Source organism: Mus caroli, unplaced genomic scaffold (genome assembly GCF_978045245.1).
Source record: "Mus caroli unplaced genomic scaffold, Mus_caroli_1 scaffold_17, whole genome shotgun sequence".
Lineage (NCBI taxonomy): Eukaryota > Metazoa > Chordata > Mammalia > Rodentia > Muridae > Mus > Mus caroli.
Window position 1 is genome coordinate 31,331,502 of NW_028227272.1, and position 16,668 is coordinate 31,348,169.

Sequence of the window (16,668 nt, forward strand, 5' to 3'; positions counted from 1 at the left end):
GTGACCTGGAACACAACTGAACAATAGAAGGTAATCTTGGTATCAAGGACTTTGTAGTCCTCTCCTACACACCCGGACCCTCTTCTTAAACCCACCCCTGTGGCATTTCTATTCAGCTCTCTACTCCCACAATCCTTCCCATGGCTCTGCAATACGCACATATTTGTTTGATTCGATCCCTGTTTTATTTCCACCCACAGTATGAACGCCATGTGGCCAAGGGCTTTTTTAGTTCATTGTTGTGTTCTCAAATGCTAAATAAATGATCAAGTAAACTAAAAGAAACGTGTTTTTAGCACTTCCTGTATGATAAGAGGTTAAAAAAAAACCATGAAAGAGATAAGGACCTTTTACAGTCAGATATGGATTCAGAATTCTAACCCAGGGATTCCCTTATCTGGGTTTCTTTGATAAATCACCTTATTAAAAGAGGCTTTTTAATTTCTTATACTAAATTGGCCCATGGTAAAACAAGCAGGACATCTGAAGCTTCTAGAATACCAAAGAGTTCCTTCCTTCCAACTGTATGTGCCAGTGCCCTCACTCCCTACCCCATCAATTCAGAAAGCCCTTGTTCTGAAGTGCCTGGGCACCAGCAGGGAAAGTCCTCATTCTTAAGCGACAGCACCAGCAGGCTTCTGCGACACACTTTGCTGTTAGAGGGTTAAGTACACACGATGTACAAGAGCACCTGGCAGAGTCTACAAATCATTACTCCTGCCTATTCCCACAGTACACTGAGCACTGTTTCCAGAGGGGATCGGCCAGAACCACAAGCACCGATCAGTTTGTGACTAGAGAGCAGGCAGGCATCACTTCAATTACCAGGAACTCATTTTGGTGTTTTGTTCCCTCTTTGGAATGAGCATGGTGAAGATAAACATCTTGCTATGGCGGGAGAGGCCATCATTTTTTTCTGGATGGGCAGAGTTAATGCTCATTAGCAGGTCCACAGTCTCTGTCTTTCCCCTCAGAGTTGCAGTTCTTCCTTGTGACAGATCCATGCCATGTGGAAAGCATCTGAGAGCCTGAAGACCTCAAGTCTCTGTCATCTTCCTTCAGAGCCTTGACATCTCAGCCAGCCCACACCGCTTCCCCCCAGGCAGGACTGAAGTTAGAACTTGGCACCTCTCTGAAAGACTTTCCTCATTCTGCTATGGACTCCCCTTCTTCTTAAGGCTTGAAACTGTTGTCAGAGGCTCTGAGCTTCAAAATCATCTGGGATTCTTTTAAGTATAAGCACAACTCACTCCCAGATTCTGAATTAAAAATTATGAAACTGTCTTCCAAAGGGTGTTCAGAAAACATCCCACTCCACTGAGATGACTTTAATTCTATATGTACACCCGACACCTCCTTTGTTTCTATTAAAGAAATGGACATTAAGTACTGTGTAGTATTTTTACAGGAATGGACTCAGACCGGCAGGGCTCAGTCACCCTTGCTCAAGCTTGCCACACTCCGTTACTATGATCCCCTGCACATGTGTCCCTATTCGACCTCAGCCCACTTAAGTTACGTCCAAGTTCAGAAGACCTACATTCACTCTGATTTTGTTTCCTCTCTGCTCAGAATTCTTTCATTAGTAACAACACAAATTGTTTAGCTTGGTGCCCAGGGCTCTAGAATCAGTATGTTAAGGCCCAAGGATTCACTACTTATGAACATAACTAAAAATAAATTGAAGGCATTACAGATATTGTAAACTGTTCATTAAAGTAGTCTAAAGGGGTCAGTGGCCTCCTGCGAAGGGACTTCCTCCTCTCATCATCTCCCTCACTCTGACAGGCTTCCTAAATAGTCTGGGGAAGTGCTGGGCCTGCCTTGCAAGGTCATCATCTTTGGAGGATCACTCTTCGGTCAGGATGGAGTTTTCACTGATACATATACACACACAAACACACACACATACACACACACACATACACTCTCACACACACTCTCACACACACTCTCACACACACTCACACACACACACACTCACACACACAAGCATGCACACACATTCAAACACAAAAACTCACACCCTTGCATGAATGCACATACACTCAAAAACATATACATGTATGCATACACATACACACACTCAAACACATATGTACACATGCACACACAGCAACACCATGGGAGATGGTTGTGGTGGGAACAAGAAGCAAGGCACACAGAAAGAGGGTGTAGAGGGCAGGGTGGATGTAGGATGGAAATGGGATCCAGAGGAAGAAGGTACAAGAGGAACATGAAAATCCTAGGAAGAAGGGTATGAACATGGAAGCTACTAGCCTCTGACCTGTGGCATCCAAGAAAATGCAGAGAGAAGTGGCACCCATTGCCTCCCTCTTCCGAGGGGAGAAGAGTGGAGCATGCCCAATAATGTGAAAGCACAGAGAGACAGGTGTGTGTGTGTGTGTGTGTGTGTGTGTGTGTGTGTGTGTGTGTGTGTGTCCCTATCTTCCCTCCAGTCAGAGAGCTATTCTGCCCTCCTTCCCTTGGCACACTCAGCTAAGCCTCCTGGTACTCTGGCTGGAATTTCATTCTGCCTAAAGAATTCTTGTGTTTTATACTTGAAAATGTCTGAATGAGTGGATTATCACCATTAAAAATTTAAGTGAGAAATTTAAAGTGCTAATTACTGCCACAGGCAAATGAGTTTTATTCAAATATATGCTACAAAGGACGGAACCAGCAAGGCTGAGTTAACATCACAGGCTGTGAAAAATGGGAACTGGGAGCTGGTGTCCTAGGGTAACTTGTATCACATGTAAAGAGGTGTAGAGAGGAATTCTTAAATGATGGGGCACAAGGAAAGGTTGCAGGGAGTGAGTATGACTGTTCTTGTGGCACAGTTAGTTTGAGGATCAGTCTTAGGCTACCCGTAGGAACCCAACATAGGAAAAATCTCTCCCAGGGCTCTTTCAATCAGTGATGTTCCACACTAAATGAAAAACCCTAAGGCTGGGGTGTGTCTTATTCTCACTCTCCCCCCATGGTGCTGCAGTGTAAGCTAACGGCATGAGCTCCAATGTCAGGTAGACCTGGGTTTGATGCTAATCTGCCATCAGGAGTTGGATTAGAAGTGAGTTGACTTAACCTATCTCTGCCTCGATTTCCTTCTCAGAAGGATGGAGACCAAACTGCCACCTACCTCATGGGGTTGGGAGATTAAATAGGAAAAAGTAACTGAAGGGATTAGATGTCCAATCATATTTCCTCCTACAGATGGTGTATCCTGAGCTCTGAACAATGTACCTTTTATAGATAATTTAGTCTAAAGAGATGGAACTAATCTTTTCTTTGATGTTTGACTTTCTTCCCAATGTTCTTATCATAAGACTGGTCCATTTCTAATCTAATCTGACAACTCTTCATATGTGTATTCTAAGATCTGATTGTGTGCACAAGGTGTATGAGTCTTTCGCTCTTAGACTTTAATTTTTCCCTGTGTAGGAAAAGTTAGTTTCCAGACCCATCATGTTTTGGTCACCTTTTGTTGTTGTTGCTGATCATTTTCTTTTTTTTTTTTTTTTTTTTTGGTTTTTCGAGACAGGGTTTCTCTGTGTAGTCGTGGCTGTCCTGGAACTCACTCTGTAGCCCAGGCCGGCCTCGAACTCAGAAATCCGCCTGCCTCTGCCTCCCGAGTGCTGGGATTAAAGGCGTGCGCCACCACGCCCGGCTTTGCTGATCATTTTCAAGGCAACCCACAATGCACACCTTTTACTACATAATATTGCCAATTGGATTATTCAATGGCTAAACTCACTTAGTCTGATTAGGGAGCTATAGTCACTACAGTTAATGAATGACTGATTATCTGTAATTAAAAAATACTCACAATTCTCTTTCAGGCATTTTTTTTGGCAAACAAAATAAACAGTAAAATCTATAATTTTCCACATGAGGCACCAGGAAAATTAATGCAGGAAGATTGCTGTGCAGCTCAGGAAGTCTGGTTCTAATAGTACTTTTCATCAGCTCAGAACATTGCCACCATGCAAGCCAAATCTTGATGCCACTCCTCTGTTAGCTTACAGGAGTAGACTGTTTAAAAACAAGATGTTCTTTTTAAGGGGAGGCATGGGAGCCTCAAAGGTGCCAGCTCCCCATGAACACACCCATCTTCCAGCCTGCAGTGGGCACACAGCCAGACTTCCTCTCTCTGCTCTGCCTGTATATGGCTTAGTGCTTTGCACTCTGAACTTCCTAAGAACACTGCTCCAAGCTCTCTGCTTATGCACCAAGAAGAACCAGTGCGACTCTCACCCCACCACCAGAGGGAGCTCTATGCTGGACTCCACCAGTTCATCATTCTTTTGCTTTCTGCCTGGAACCAGAAAGCCCTAAGGTGCATATGTCTTCTCAGGAGCAGGGGCTTCAAACTTCCAGCATAAGTAGACAGTCCAAAAAACACTGTAGGACCATTAAACAAAACAAAAAACAGGCAAGGAAGAAAGGGAGGCAGAACAAGTTGACCTGCTCGGTTACTCTGAAAACAGTTCCTCTGACTAAGAAAACACACAAGCAATTTACTTCTCACAACGAATAGATGTCTAGTTAGTAGTTACTCCCTGCTCTTCCCAACCATATGAGGTCTATGTGGGCTTTTTCACACACAGGAAGCCAGAGGAGTTACAGGACCATAAAAGGCATAAGGTGGCTGATGCTGATAGGGACTGCTTTTATGGCTGTTGCTCAATGCTGTTCTATGCTAAGCTGAGGGGGAAAAAACCCTGAAAAAACCTCCACACTGACTGAATAGCAGGCAACCTTCTCTTTCTTCAGTTAATGAATCCAAATTCCAGTTTTACCTGTAAGCCAAATTTCCAACATTCCCACACCCAGCAGGGAGAAAGAAAGCTGAGAACACGCCTGTGGGGACCAAGGGAAGGGAACTTCTAGAAGCAAGTGTTTAAATGGAATCTCTCCCACTGACATCTTCGGCTTACACATCTCTGCTTCACAATGATTTCAAGCCTAAAAGGGCAAAATATTCCTACCAGGGTAAGATCTAACTCCAGAAATAGCACTGGGGCAAGATGGCAGACAGGCAGAGCTTGGCCCTCCCTCCATCACCCCATTAGGAGACTGGCTCTTTCTTTTGTCTGCATTTTGCACCATTGTTCCTCCCTCTGCAGCTACACCTGCCTTAATGGCTTTCCTCTTTAAGTCTACTCCCTCTTTCTTTGCTCACTGTCTGTCATTCTGTGTCTCTGCCTGGAGTATGTGGTCTGTCTTCCCCTGTGTAATGTGCATCATTCTGTCTCCCCTGTCTTATTTTCTATCTTCTTGTGTCTCTCCTGGGCCTTTTTCTAAGACAACTGGAGTGTGGACTAGACTACCTACTTTCTGTTCCTGGCATTACCATCACCTAGCTGTGTGGTTATGACCAAGTCTCTTGACACTGGTGGGACTCAATTCCCTCAACTGTATAGTCAGTTTGACTGGCTATGGTTTTGTTTTATTTATTTTTTAAATATTTTATTGGAATTTTCTTTATTTACATCTCAAATATTATCCCCTTTCCTGGTTTCCCCTCCAAAAAATACCCTTCCCTTACCCCCTTTCCCTGCTCCCCCCACTCACCAACCCACCCACTCCTGCTTCCTGACCCTGGCATTCCCCCACACTGGGGGATACAGCCTTCATAGGACAAAGGGCCTCTCCCTCCATTGATGTCCGACTAGGCCATCCTCTGCTGCATATGCAGCTGGAGCCATGAGTCCCACCATGTGTGCTCTTTGGTTGGTGGTTTAGTCCCTGGGAGCTCTGAGGGTACTGGTTAGCTATGTTGATTGCTGGCTGTGTTGAGCTTTGAGATTTAGTCACTGAATGTAATGGAGTCCTTTATCAGCCAGCATACACAGAGGATGTTGAGGAGTCCCCAACAACACAAGCACCAGGGGGCACCCAATGTGGTCATGTGATAGGCAGCTACTGTGTTTGATTCTGTGTCATGAGGAAGGTGCTATTATTGTTTTAGAAGTGGGGGAAACCCCCAGAAGCATCGTGGGATGCAGCAATTTGTCCGTGTTCTGCTGGTCACAGAGATCAGACGTGCCGAGGAACAGGATTTGCTGACTGCTGCGCCAGTGCTCTGGTGTCCACCCTTCTGCCTTTACCCAGGCTGATGATGGTTGCCCACGAGCCTCCCATGCAGATTTCTGAGAAAACGTCTCTGGATCCCAGTGTGCTTAGCTATCTTGGGTCTAGACTATATGTAGGATTCAAAGAACTCTCTCTTCCTTTAAGACACTGATGCTGATGCCTCCTCACTCCTTTGCCTGAAAGCGTTGCAGTAATACTCAGTCACCCTGCATGTTGATGGGCATGCTCTGGTAGACCTGCACTTTATATTTTCTTGTATCTTTCTAATTAACTAACCTGGTATCTCACCAGTATTTAGTTCAGTTCTGGGCCCGTGGAAGAGACCAGAACTCGTTGAAGAACCAGTGAGCATCATGGCATTCCTGAGTATTGAGATTTTGTTGTCCCTGTGCCTTCAGCCTAGGCCATAAACACCAAGAGCTTAAAGCTATTCTATTACAGTCCTGTTGGCTGGCTCCAGCTACTCACCAATACAACACCTACTGCATGGGTGAGGGAGGGCTACGTAGTCACTTGACAAAAGCAAGTGGAAGGGGTCTTCTGATAATTCCTGGTCAATTTATCAAGCATAACAAGAACCCCAGCTAATGTAGACACAGCTAAAAGCTGTAAAGAACTCAGGAAGAAATAAATCCTAATTTCTGTTCTTGAATAGATGGGAATTAATGAGACACACAGTTTTTAAATGATGATGAGATTCAATGGCGAGTATGTTACCAAGATTCTGTTTCTTTTTTGAGATCAAACCTCACATAGCTCAAGCTGGCCTTGGACTCAATATGCAGCTTAAGATGGCCTTAAATTCGGCATCATAAATGCTAGGATTACAGGCACAAACTTGCACACCGGGCTGGAGCAGGGAAATAACTTGTGTAGTCTGTACCCCCAAACAAGGGCAGGCTCATGCAAGGCTGGGAGTTAAGAGACCGAGGACTACATTCATCACACCGACCCTAAAACCTGTGAGTTCAGACAAGCCCCAGGCAGAAATGACAGACTGGATGTCATGCAGGAAACCAAGACTCAGCAGTGGGGTTGCTCAGCCTTACTTTCAGGTTTCTCCCACCTGTGCACATCTACATGTGCAGAGAAGGAGTGAGCTAATGATGAAGTAAGCATGGTGGTGAGCAGACAGTTGAACAGCTATACTCTCGAGAGTCACATTTGCATCCCCTAAAGAGAACAGTGGAGCTGAGCTGACCATTCCGAGAGTTCAGCCATTGTGAAATATCCACACTCACCTCCCAACCTTCTGTCTGTTTTCCCACAGTGCCAACAATATGATAAACTGAGATGCCTATTTTTAAAATGTAGCAGAATAGCCACATATGTATTGTTATTACATTTTTCTCCCTTTTAGCAGTGATGCCATCTGATGACTATAGATCTGAGAGAATCCACATGGGACACGCTTCCATCCCCAGAGTGCTCTACAGCCTACAGAGGCCTACCTGTGTCACAGCAGGAGGCAGAGGAGGAGCCCAGAACACTATCCCACTTAGACTGGTGGCCAATGTCATCTTGGCCAGTCACAGAGAGTTTATGGACATGGCCACACCCATCTTTTGTCCCTGTGGGGCTGGCACTTCATTCATCTCTCTCACTTGCAGACCAGACAGCTCCCCTGATCTCCGAGCTCAGGGTGATGAATTCATCCAGACAGCTCCAGATGGCCTGAGCAGGCAGCTAACTCATCTGCTTTTCCTTTCCTGCCAGCCGCAGGTCTCAGAGCTGATTGGCACATCAGCTGTGCTCACCCCTGGGGACTAAGGCATCTTTCTGATGACTCCATCATGTCAGTCAGGAAGGGGTGCCACAAAGGAGTTAGGAGAGCCCAAGAAGGAAGAGCAAGCCTGAAGACTTATCCTCATGCCAACTCCCCTGGCTCCCAGGATGTGTAACAATGGTAAAGATGGTCCCTATCCTGCCTGTCTACCTTGGGCACCTAGTGAAGACTCTTGTCAGCAGGAGCTGTGAAGACATGTGCCCAGGCTCTCACTCTCTCATGCTATCTTGCTCTTTCTCGACTATACTCACCCAACAGCACAGGAGAATGGAAGGAAAGTGAACTGGTACTTCCTGGGTCAGATACTGAATTTCCTCGGTAGCCATGACTACAGGAGCCCGACAACAGGTGTCTGCATGCAAGTGTCTCACTCTGTCTCCCCAGGAAAGTCAGAGGAAGAAGACCTTGGCCCTGATCTTGGGTCTAGATTCTACTCAGCTTTCCTACCCAGTGTATGATCCTCTGGGCAAAGATCCCAGGGTCCCCAGAGTCAGAGAAACAGAAAACACAAGGGAGAAAAAACAGGCAATTTCCTCTAGATGGGCACTGGGGGCATGGGTACATTTTTACAGTCAGAAACAATCATCTCATTGTTACCTAAAGTGATGAATGAGCAGGGACTAGCACAATCACAGAAAAGACAGACAAAGCCAAACGTAACCTCTGACCATGGGATGTATAGTGATTGACAGCCCTTGCTTTAAATCTGGTTTCAAAGGTCCAGCTTTGTTAATCAATAATCTAAAAGCCCCAATATGCTGCCCCAACTGTAGTGAGTGAGAATTTGGGTTTCTTAAAAACCCCAGTTATATTATGTGACTATGTTTTTGTTTTAGTCCCAGGTGAGAGATACGGGGCTGCTTTAGTTTGTCCACAGTCGCTAACTATGATTGTCTTGTGCTCTAGGGGAGGAGGGAGTGATTTTTACCAGCTGCAGACAGGGACTATGGGGAGGGATATAAATGCCCCCGAGAGGGCCTGTGGTAGCTGCTGCTCCCCTGATGCTGCTGCACTTGCTATTGCTAGATTGCTGGAGAATGGACTTGCTCCAAGTGACCTGATGCTCCTAATCAGCAGGAAATAGTCTAAAGAGGTCTATGCCCCCCTCCCCTTTCCTCTAGCCTTTTTTCTTTCCGAACCTACTGTTGGGGGAAGGTTAGAAGGGATTAGGGTGGAATAAGGGTTGGAAGGGAGATAGATATAAGAACCCAATAAAAAAGCCAAAAAAAAAAAAAATGCCAACACCCACCCTACCCCTACTGTCAGCACACCTCATTCTCAATCAAGACATGAGTTCACTTTCTGTAGAGTCCCTCTCTGGAAGTGTTCAGAAGGCCCCACAACACCAGAATTCTGTAGTATCTCCCTGTCTGCATGAAGAGGACACGTGTTTACCTAACTACAAGAAGTTGCTACTGAGGCTGACCTCCTATTTGACACTGTTTAGAACTGCTTAGCAAGATGCATGCCATTAACAAGGCCAGCTGTGTGTCCTGTTTTCCTCTCCCGTAGTGGGTGGAGAAACAGCCAAGGGCTCAGTGGCAGTGTTCCCTTTACCAATGCAGACCTCCTTGGGCCTGATAACCAGGTCAGGGGGTCAAGCTGTCAGCACCCTGAGATGGAGGACAGGACATGGGACACAGAGCCTGTTACCTGCTGCACATCCTGCTGGAAGACACACAGCTGCAGCCGCTGGTGAAGCCGCACCTTGCGGTGCTGCCAGATGCTCTCAAGCCGTCGCTGATGGTGCAGCACCTCGTGGACCACATCCAGCACCTGGTGGACCGCCTTAGAGTAGTTGGCTGTGGCTGTGAGGGACTCAGAGTTCCCAGGACTCAGGGGACGCTGCAGGACATCCAGTAGTGCTTTGCCATCCTGGCTGACCTGCAGGAAGGGAGGGAGGTCAGGTCAAGAGCCCTGAGCAAGGGAGAACAGAAGCAGGCAGGGTCTGAGTAGGTTCCCAAGGAGACCTGATACTCTCAGTCCTTACAGGCTCATTAAAGGCAAGGAGTGTGCCAGACACTGTCTACAGCCCAGAGGAGAATGGAGTATCAGGGGTGGAGAGAGAGAGAGGAGCTACAGGGCTGCTAGCCATCTGTATGTGAACTCCTCTCTCCCATTACTGAGTATAGCTGACTGCACACGGGCAGGGAGTCTGCCTTGTTCTCAGTCCTTCCCCCAGTGCCCATGGCAGCGCCTGTCACATAGTAGATGCTTCCTGAGGGACATTTTGAACAACTCTGACTACATCAGCTGGCGGAACTTCATGTCAGAAAGAAAGACGTGTGCTGCCACCCTAAATCTCTCTTGATTTCTCTTCCTCAGCTTTCTCTTCTTGGCCCCAAGCTTCTAGACACATTAACAATGGCACTGGTCCTCAGTGCCCTTGTCTGTAAAGGGGGAGTGACGAGGGTACACACATCACAGAGCGGCGGTGCATATTGAATGAGTTATCACATGTGGAGTGCACAGGGCCAAGCATGTGCCCTGCCTACCGCTTTATCTTCATCTCTACTACCTCTCCCATTACCTTGCTTCTTGATTTCCTTGATTATTACTGGTTCTTTTACCCTTCCATCTCCCTCTATATAACCCCCTTGTTTTTCTTGAAATACATCCTTCTAGACTATGCAAAGTGTGGTAGAAACCTTTGGATTGTGGACAAACCATTTGTGCTCTTGGACTCTCCAACTTACCCTCAGTGCTGGTGGCAGTGGGGGTTGCATCCCTGTCATTCCGGTCCCCAGAACCTTGTCACAGCTAGAAGCACTGCTCATTTTGAGGGGTGGCCCTGCAGTGCCTGGCAGGGTTCCTATTGAATGTGTGCCTATGCCTCTTGACACAGAGGGTACTGGAGACCTCACACATTGTACCAGTCTAGATTACCTGGGTTAGAATCATAGTTGAAGCAGGTGTGGAGTTGAGATGGCCCTTTTTCTCTTACTAGAAAGTGTTTCTCTAGCTTGTGTGTGATGAGTCAGGAGCCCTTCCCAGCCTTGCAGCCTCCAGAACATAGAAGCAGCTACATTCTTCTTATGGGAGGGGTCAACAATTTGTTGGGGTTAAAAGAAGTGATGTGGTAGAATTCAGTTAAAGCAAGAGAGGAAAGTATTCCCGCTCACCCCTGGGTCCCGACGTCTATCTCCACCTCTGCAGTGCTCATAGATAGCACAGAGGTGACCCCTCCAAAGATGTGAACAGAGATAACCTAGTGCTGAAGCTAGGACAGTTCTCCATGGGGGACTCTGAACAAATACTGTATCTCAATGCTACGCTCAGAGATGGGTGGTGAAGACCGTGGCCAAGTCCTAGAAATTCAAATCAACATAAAATCCGTCTCTGTGCCTCAGTCTCCACATCTGTAGAGGCTGAGAGGAACCTCCCAGAGCCATGAGAAGATGTGAGAAGCAGTCCGTCTGTCCGTATGCCCATGTCCCCTGTACCTCATGGATACGAGTGAATAGTGTATAATCATGAAGCTCTTCTGCTCTCTACTTTTGTATTTTACAATGAGTAAATTTAGAGATCTATGGCCATGGGTAGAAGCACAGCCCTGTCATAGCACAAAGCCTGGGGGCCATTTGGATCAGAGCTGCTGGGATTTGATACCCTGTGTGCTCCCTATACTGACAAGACTCTCCATATTTAGTCTGCATCGCTGTCAGACCCCGGCCAGGTACGCGGCACATGTTATCCTTACATCCCTTGACACTACTCAGGGCTTCACTTCACAGAAGGACCCGAAGCTCAGCATACTAAAGCTACTTGATTGGGGCCACACAGCCAACAAGCGTGAGAGCCCAAGATGCGAAGCCTTCCCTTTGACCGTGCAAACTCACCAGAGCAACGGTTATTAAGATGTATGTGATAATCCCCAATTTTGGACATTTTTATTCCATCCTGCATCTTTAACAGCCACCTGAGAGGGATCAGACGCAGGCAGTCTGGGGAGCCACTGTGATGAATTTTGAGCCATCTGCAATCAACTACTCTCTTCATCTAGCTCTCCTGAACCCTCCCATCTTCCCCCTCAGCCTATACTCCTTGGAATTCATGCCAGTCAGCAGACATTCATGCTTGTGCATTTGCACACATGTGTACATGTGGCTATTTCCTTTTACCAGGGAGGGAGTGTCCCACAGAATTCCTGTTCTCACCCTTCAGCATCTCCTGCCTTCGATTTTGTTTTTCAATGGAACGGCCTTTCAGTTTGCGTTTTGCACAAATGGCAGCTTCCTGCACATATGGGACTTCCCCTGGTTCTTCCAGGAAGAAAATGAGGATTGTTTAGTGAGCTGCTTTTTTATAGGGGTGTAAGTGCTGGTGTTACGCATTCTTTTACCGACAGGAAGGCAAGCTTAGAAGGGCAGGCATTACTTCCTCACACCCTTCCTCCCTCAGAAGGAAGTTCACACTTCACACAGATGAGGAGGTGTCTGGGTACATGTGAAGGGACAAGAGAGAAGGGGGACAAGGGAGGCCTGGAGGAGAAAATGAACATATATGCAGCAAGGTGGGTCTGGCAAAAGCTCAAGCCAAATCTGCCCCTGGGTAGAAACTCCACAGCTCACAGGTCAAAGTTTGTAAAGATACAAAAGAAGAAACCTTTCTATTCCTAAAATTGAACCCAGGCTATTCCACACTATACATGGCTGTACTCTAGGTCCCCCCACCCCCACCCAGCACACACAGAGCTGTGGTTGTTCCTTTGGCTCTTACCTCTGTGTAGGCCTGGGTCACCTGCTCATATAAGGACTGGTGATGGTGGATTGCCAGCTCCAGGTCCTGCATCTCAGAAGGAAGGCCGCCTTCGCTGCACATCTTACACCAGGCATCCACGCCTGACAGGAACTGGAAAGAGATGTCAGGCGAGTGAGTGTGCGACATTGGATGGAGAATAAGTAAATCAAAGAGGAGCAAGGGTCAGGCATGTTGGCAGCAGCGATGGGAGGTTTTAGTATTTCAGGACCACCTTCAGAAGGCTGGACGAACCCCTAGTACAAAGTTCAGCCAGGCAGACATTTGGAAAGTATAGTTTCTACAAAGAACAGGACTGGGCCAGGCATCTGGATATTCAATAGGGTATTCCCTGCAAAATCTGCAGACAGCAGGCACCTGCACAGCTACTGTAGCCCATTGACAATGAGCACTCCTTGCACATTTGGACACATGAGAGGGGCTGAATGACATGCAATGAGAGTTTGCTAGCCTGTGCATCCTGTGTGCAGGGAATTGTGGGGAGAGGCAAGGACACCCCAAGAGATCACTAGCACCCCCCGGACCTTGCAGAGACTCCTCCTATAGAGTATACAGATTAAGGCTCGTCAGAACTGTTGAACCCTGCTCCTGAAGGCTGGACATACAGAACATAGTAGGGTGCTCCTACAGTGGCAATGGCTCCCTTGTGGTGTACAGACAGATCTTAGCAGACATCAAATCATTTAAAAATTAAAATTAACAACTGTAGAAAACTATGGCTCCCCTGCACAAAAGGTGAGCTTTCTAAAATCGCTCAGATTTATTAGGTGGAGAAAATGCATCTTTAAAATGCAAATAATTTTTCACCCAACAGTCTGGAATGGAACTGCCTGTGATTCCCTCGCCTGGGTGCACAGCTCCATTTAAATTAATTGCCTAAATACCTTTTTATCTCATTGCCTAGAACAGCCCATAGGAGGACAATAAAGAGCTGCCTAAATAAACTAAATAAGCTGCTTAAAAAATAGTCTCGAATCTGTTTTGTTTTGTTTTTTCCCTTTCTTCAACTAAAGAGAAGTGTGGTTTATGACTTCCCTGAAGGACTGGTAAAACCTGAGGAAAATACACTAAAATAGATACCAATAAACTTGTTTTTGACCCAAACCCATCCATATCAGAAAACAAATCACCTTAACGTCTCCATTTCATCTCAGTTCTGGCCCCATGTTTTCTTCTATAAATACATGACAGATGGCTCATCCTGGTGTCTGTCAGCTCTTAGCCCCTGGCCTGTTGGCTGTTACACTTGGTTTTACATTCTGTATGTCTTTAGGCATCTCCTGGCCATTCTGGAAGACTGCCAGCTACCATCCAGTGTCAAACAGGACATACTGGGAAGCTTCCTCCTGGGTTACTGTTCTGCCCATGGGTAACTTCCCAGAACCTGGTGCCATCTGGGGATGGAGGGATTTCCCTGTTTCTCTCATAGGAATCTATAGCCTAAAGCAAGGAAGCCAGAGACATCAGGAAGGACTGAATCTTCCTTGCTAACTAGATGAGCCCAGAGTAAAGTGAGCACGCGATAGAGCTGAAGACAGAACAGACCGAACATCAACGTTCTTGGGAGCCTATGAAGGCACCAGCCACTCCTTACTACATACTTGTGAATATGATCATCGGACTCTCACGGGAGAAAGGGAAAGGGACTGAGAATGGTGGGGTTAACAAGCAGGGGTCTGGGACAGACCCCTCATGTCTGGCCTCCAAGTCAAGACTGTTTCAGTGATCCCACGCTGTTGCCTTCCATGTTACGGGGAGGCTCCAGGTTATGGGAAAGGATGTAAGATATGACTCTGTGTCTGGAACTCCATTACCTGTGAGTTGCTTAAACAGAACACCATGAACAACATGTAGAAGGCCAGAGGTATTTAATGTGTAAGAAATAAAGCCAGGCACTTCTGGCTTAAAGCCCCAACAACCAGAGATTGTATGATTTTATCAGTGGGTGTAAGAAAGTGTTTAATGATCAGTACATATACGGATGTGTATATGTACATATATGTATATATGTACATATGAACACATTATAAGTTGTATTGATATAAAGACTGTGTAACCTACATTTACAAAGAATAACTTTTACAATGCTCTGCTTTGTAGCTTCCTGTAGCCAATTCGCTCTCACAGGTACTTTTGAGAGACCCTTTGTATGGTTGATAGTAAGTGACAAGCTTACATTGTTTCAACGCAACACTGATATTTTTGCTTACATTCCATTAGGGAGTAAAACCAAAGGTTGCCCCTCAGTGATGCCTGTGAGTGTGAATACTGAAAAGACATGCCTGGATTTCAGATGCTATCGCACTGTAACAGTTATAGACCAGATGCAGTCGAGTGCACTCTAAAACTCACACTCTTCCAGTTTCTTAAGATTCTAAGAGTTGATCCTCAAGCCCTGACTTGAAGACTTCCATGGTATAAAACTCTCACATTTTAACATATTAACCTATCAATGTGACATCACTGGGTGTGAACTGAAAAGAGACAGCCAGGACTGTACAACTCTACTCTACAGGATCTACATCACAGAAAGCATAAAAACAATCCCAAGAACAGATTATAAGAAGTGATAGGTTTAGCATATGGCAATGTTGAACAATTAGCTCACAAAATTTCTGAAAAACATTAACAAGTCATTTTCCAGGAGCTGGTTTGAGCCAGGACCTGACATGCCACAGGCTCTTGGACAGCTCCTGTGCTTCAAGGGTCAGTGTTGCCCTGTGTAAAATGGGCTCCTACAGCTTCTGCAGGTCTTAACAGACGTGCCCACTCACTGCATTCTTACTAACTTCTTATCCACAGCCCCTACTAACACACGCTCCCTGTAAATCAGTTTCCTCTGCTCTCAGGACTCAGACCACCACTCTTCTATTCCTCTCGTCTCTGTTCAGAGTACACTAATACATACACATGCACATGCATGCACACTCACACACACACACACACACCCATACTCACACACTCACATACATAGTCATACACATACCATGCACACATATTCACACATACATGCCACACACACATACCATACACACTTACTACACACATATACACACATATTCACACATGTATGCACACACCACACATACTCCCATACACAGACAGCATACACACACATGCACACACACATACCATTCACACATGTGCACACTCACACTCACACTCATACACCACATACACCACATACTCACGCAAACACAAACATGTACCACATACCAACACACTCATACACACACCACACATACGTATAAACATACACATACCACAAACATATACACCATGCACATTCACACACACACACACACACACACACACACACACACACACACACAGAGAGAGCACTTGCAAGCAGAATTCTATGAATCCTCTCCTGTTGATGCAAAAAGTCAAGCCATAAGTTACCAATGTTCCTTGTATGTGGGACAGAACAAGGCTTGTTATCAAACCTACTCAATTGGAATCTCGGGGTTCTGGACAGAGAGTGTATATGTTTCTACCCTGCCGTGCCCTGCTCCCACACGTCTTCCACTACCACCACCTGCCACAGGCCTCTGGGTCTTACCTGCTCTGCCTTCTGGTGGAACACAGCAGACATGGCCAGGATTGTACTGCGTTCATCCAGGGCAGCGGCAAAGCTCTTCCACTCCTGGTCTAGCTGCGTGGAGATCTGCTTGATTTGCTGGGAGGCATAATGGCCAGCCTCTGAGAGGCGGGAAGCGACGGACATGATGCGGTTGATGTTGACATAGGCATTCTAGGAGACAAAGCAGGGTAAAAACTTAGTGGGGAAGACTAAAAAGGTAGCCATCCATTGAGCATTGCTGAGAGGAGTGTTCGGAGGAGAAGCCCACCCAAAACGCAAAGCCTGGGAGAGACCGGGGTAGGCTTGGAGTTTGTGTATAGAAGAGGCCCAAGAAAAGTCCTTCCAGAGCTGAAACAGTTCAACCAGAGAACCAACACAGATTGTATGCATGCCAAAGACAAGCAGCAGTGGAGTCTCTACATGCACTCTTATGAAACCATCA

General features: G+C 46.3%; 1 protein-coding gene across 26 annotated transcripts in view; it reads right to left on the bottom strand.

The window, feature by feature from the left end:
- Kalrn (kalirin RhoGEF kinase) overlaps window positions 1–16,668 on the bottom strand; it is a 603,829-nt gene that overhangs the window by 326,691 nt on the left and 260,470 nt on the right. For all 26 annotated transcript variants that reach the window (XM_085832156.1, XM_029470420.2, XM_029470426.2 and 23 more), the window contains exons 7-9: window positions 16,206–16,397; window positions 12,605–12,736; window positions 9,539–9,769 (exon numbers count right to left, since the gene is read on the bottom strand). In XM_085832156.1, coding sequence (XP_085688282.1) covers window positions 9,539–9,769; window positions 12,605–12,736; window positions 16,206–16,397 — 555 coding nt within the window. The remainder of the gene's footprint in view (window positions 1–9,538; window positions 9,770–12,604; window positions 12,737–16,205; window positions 16,398–16,668) is intronic.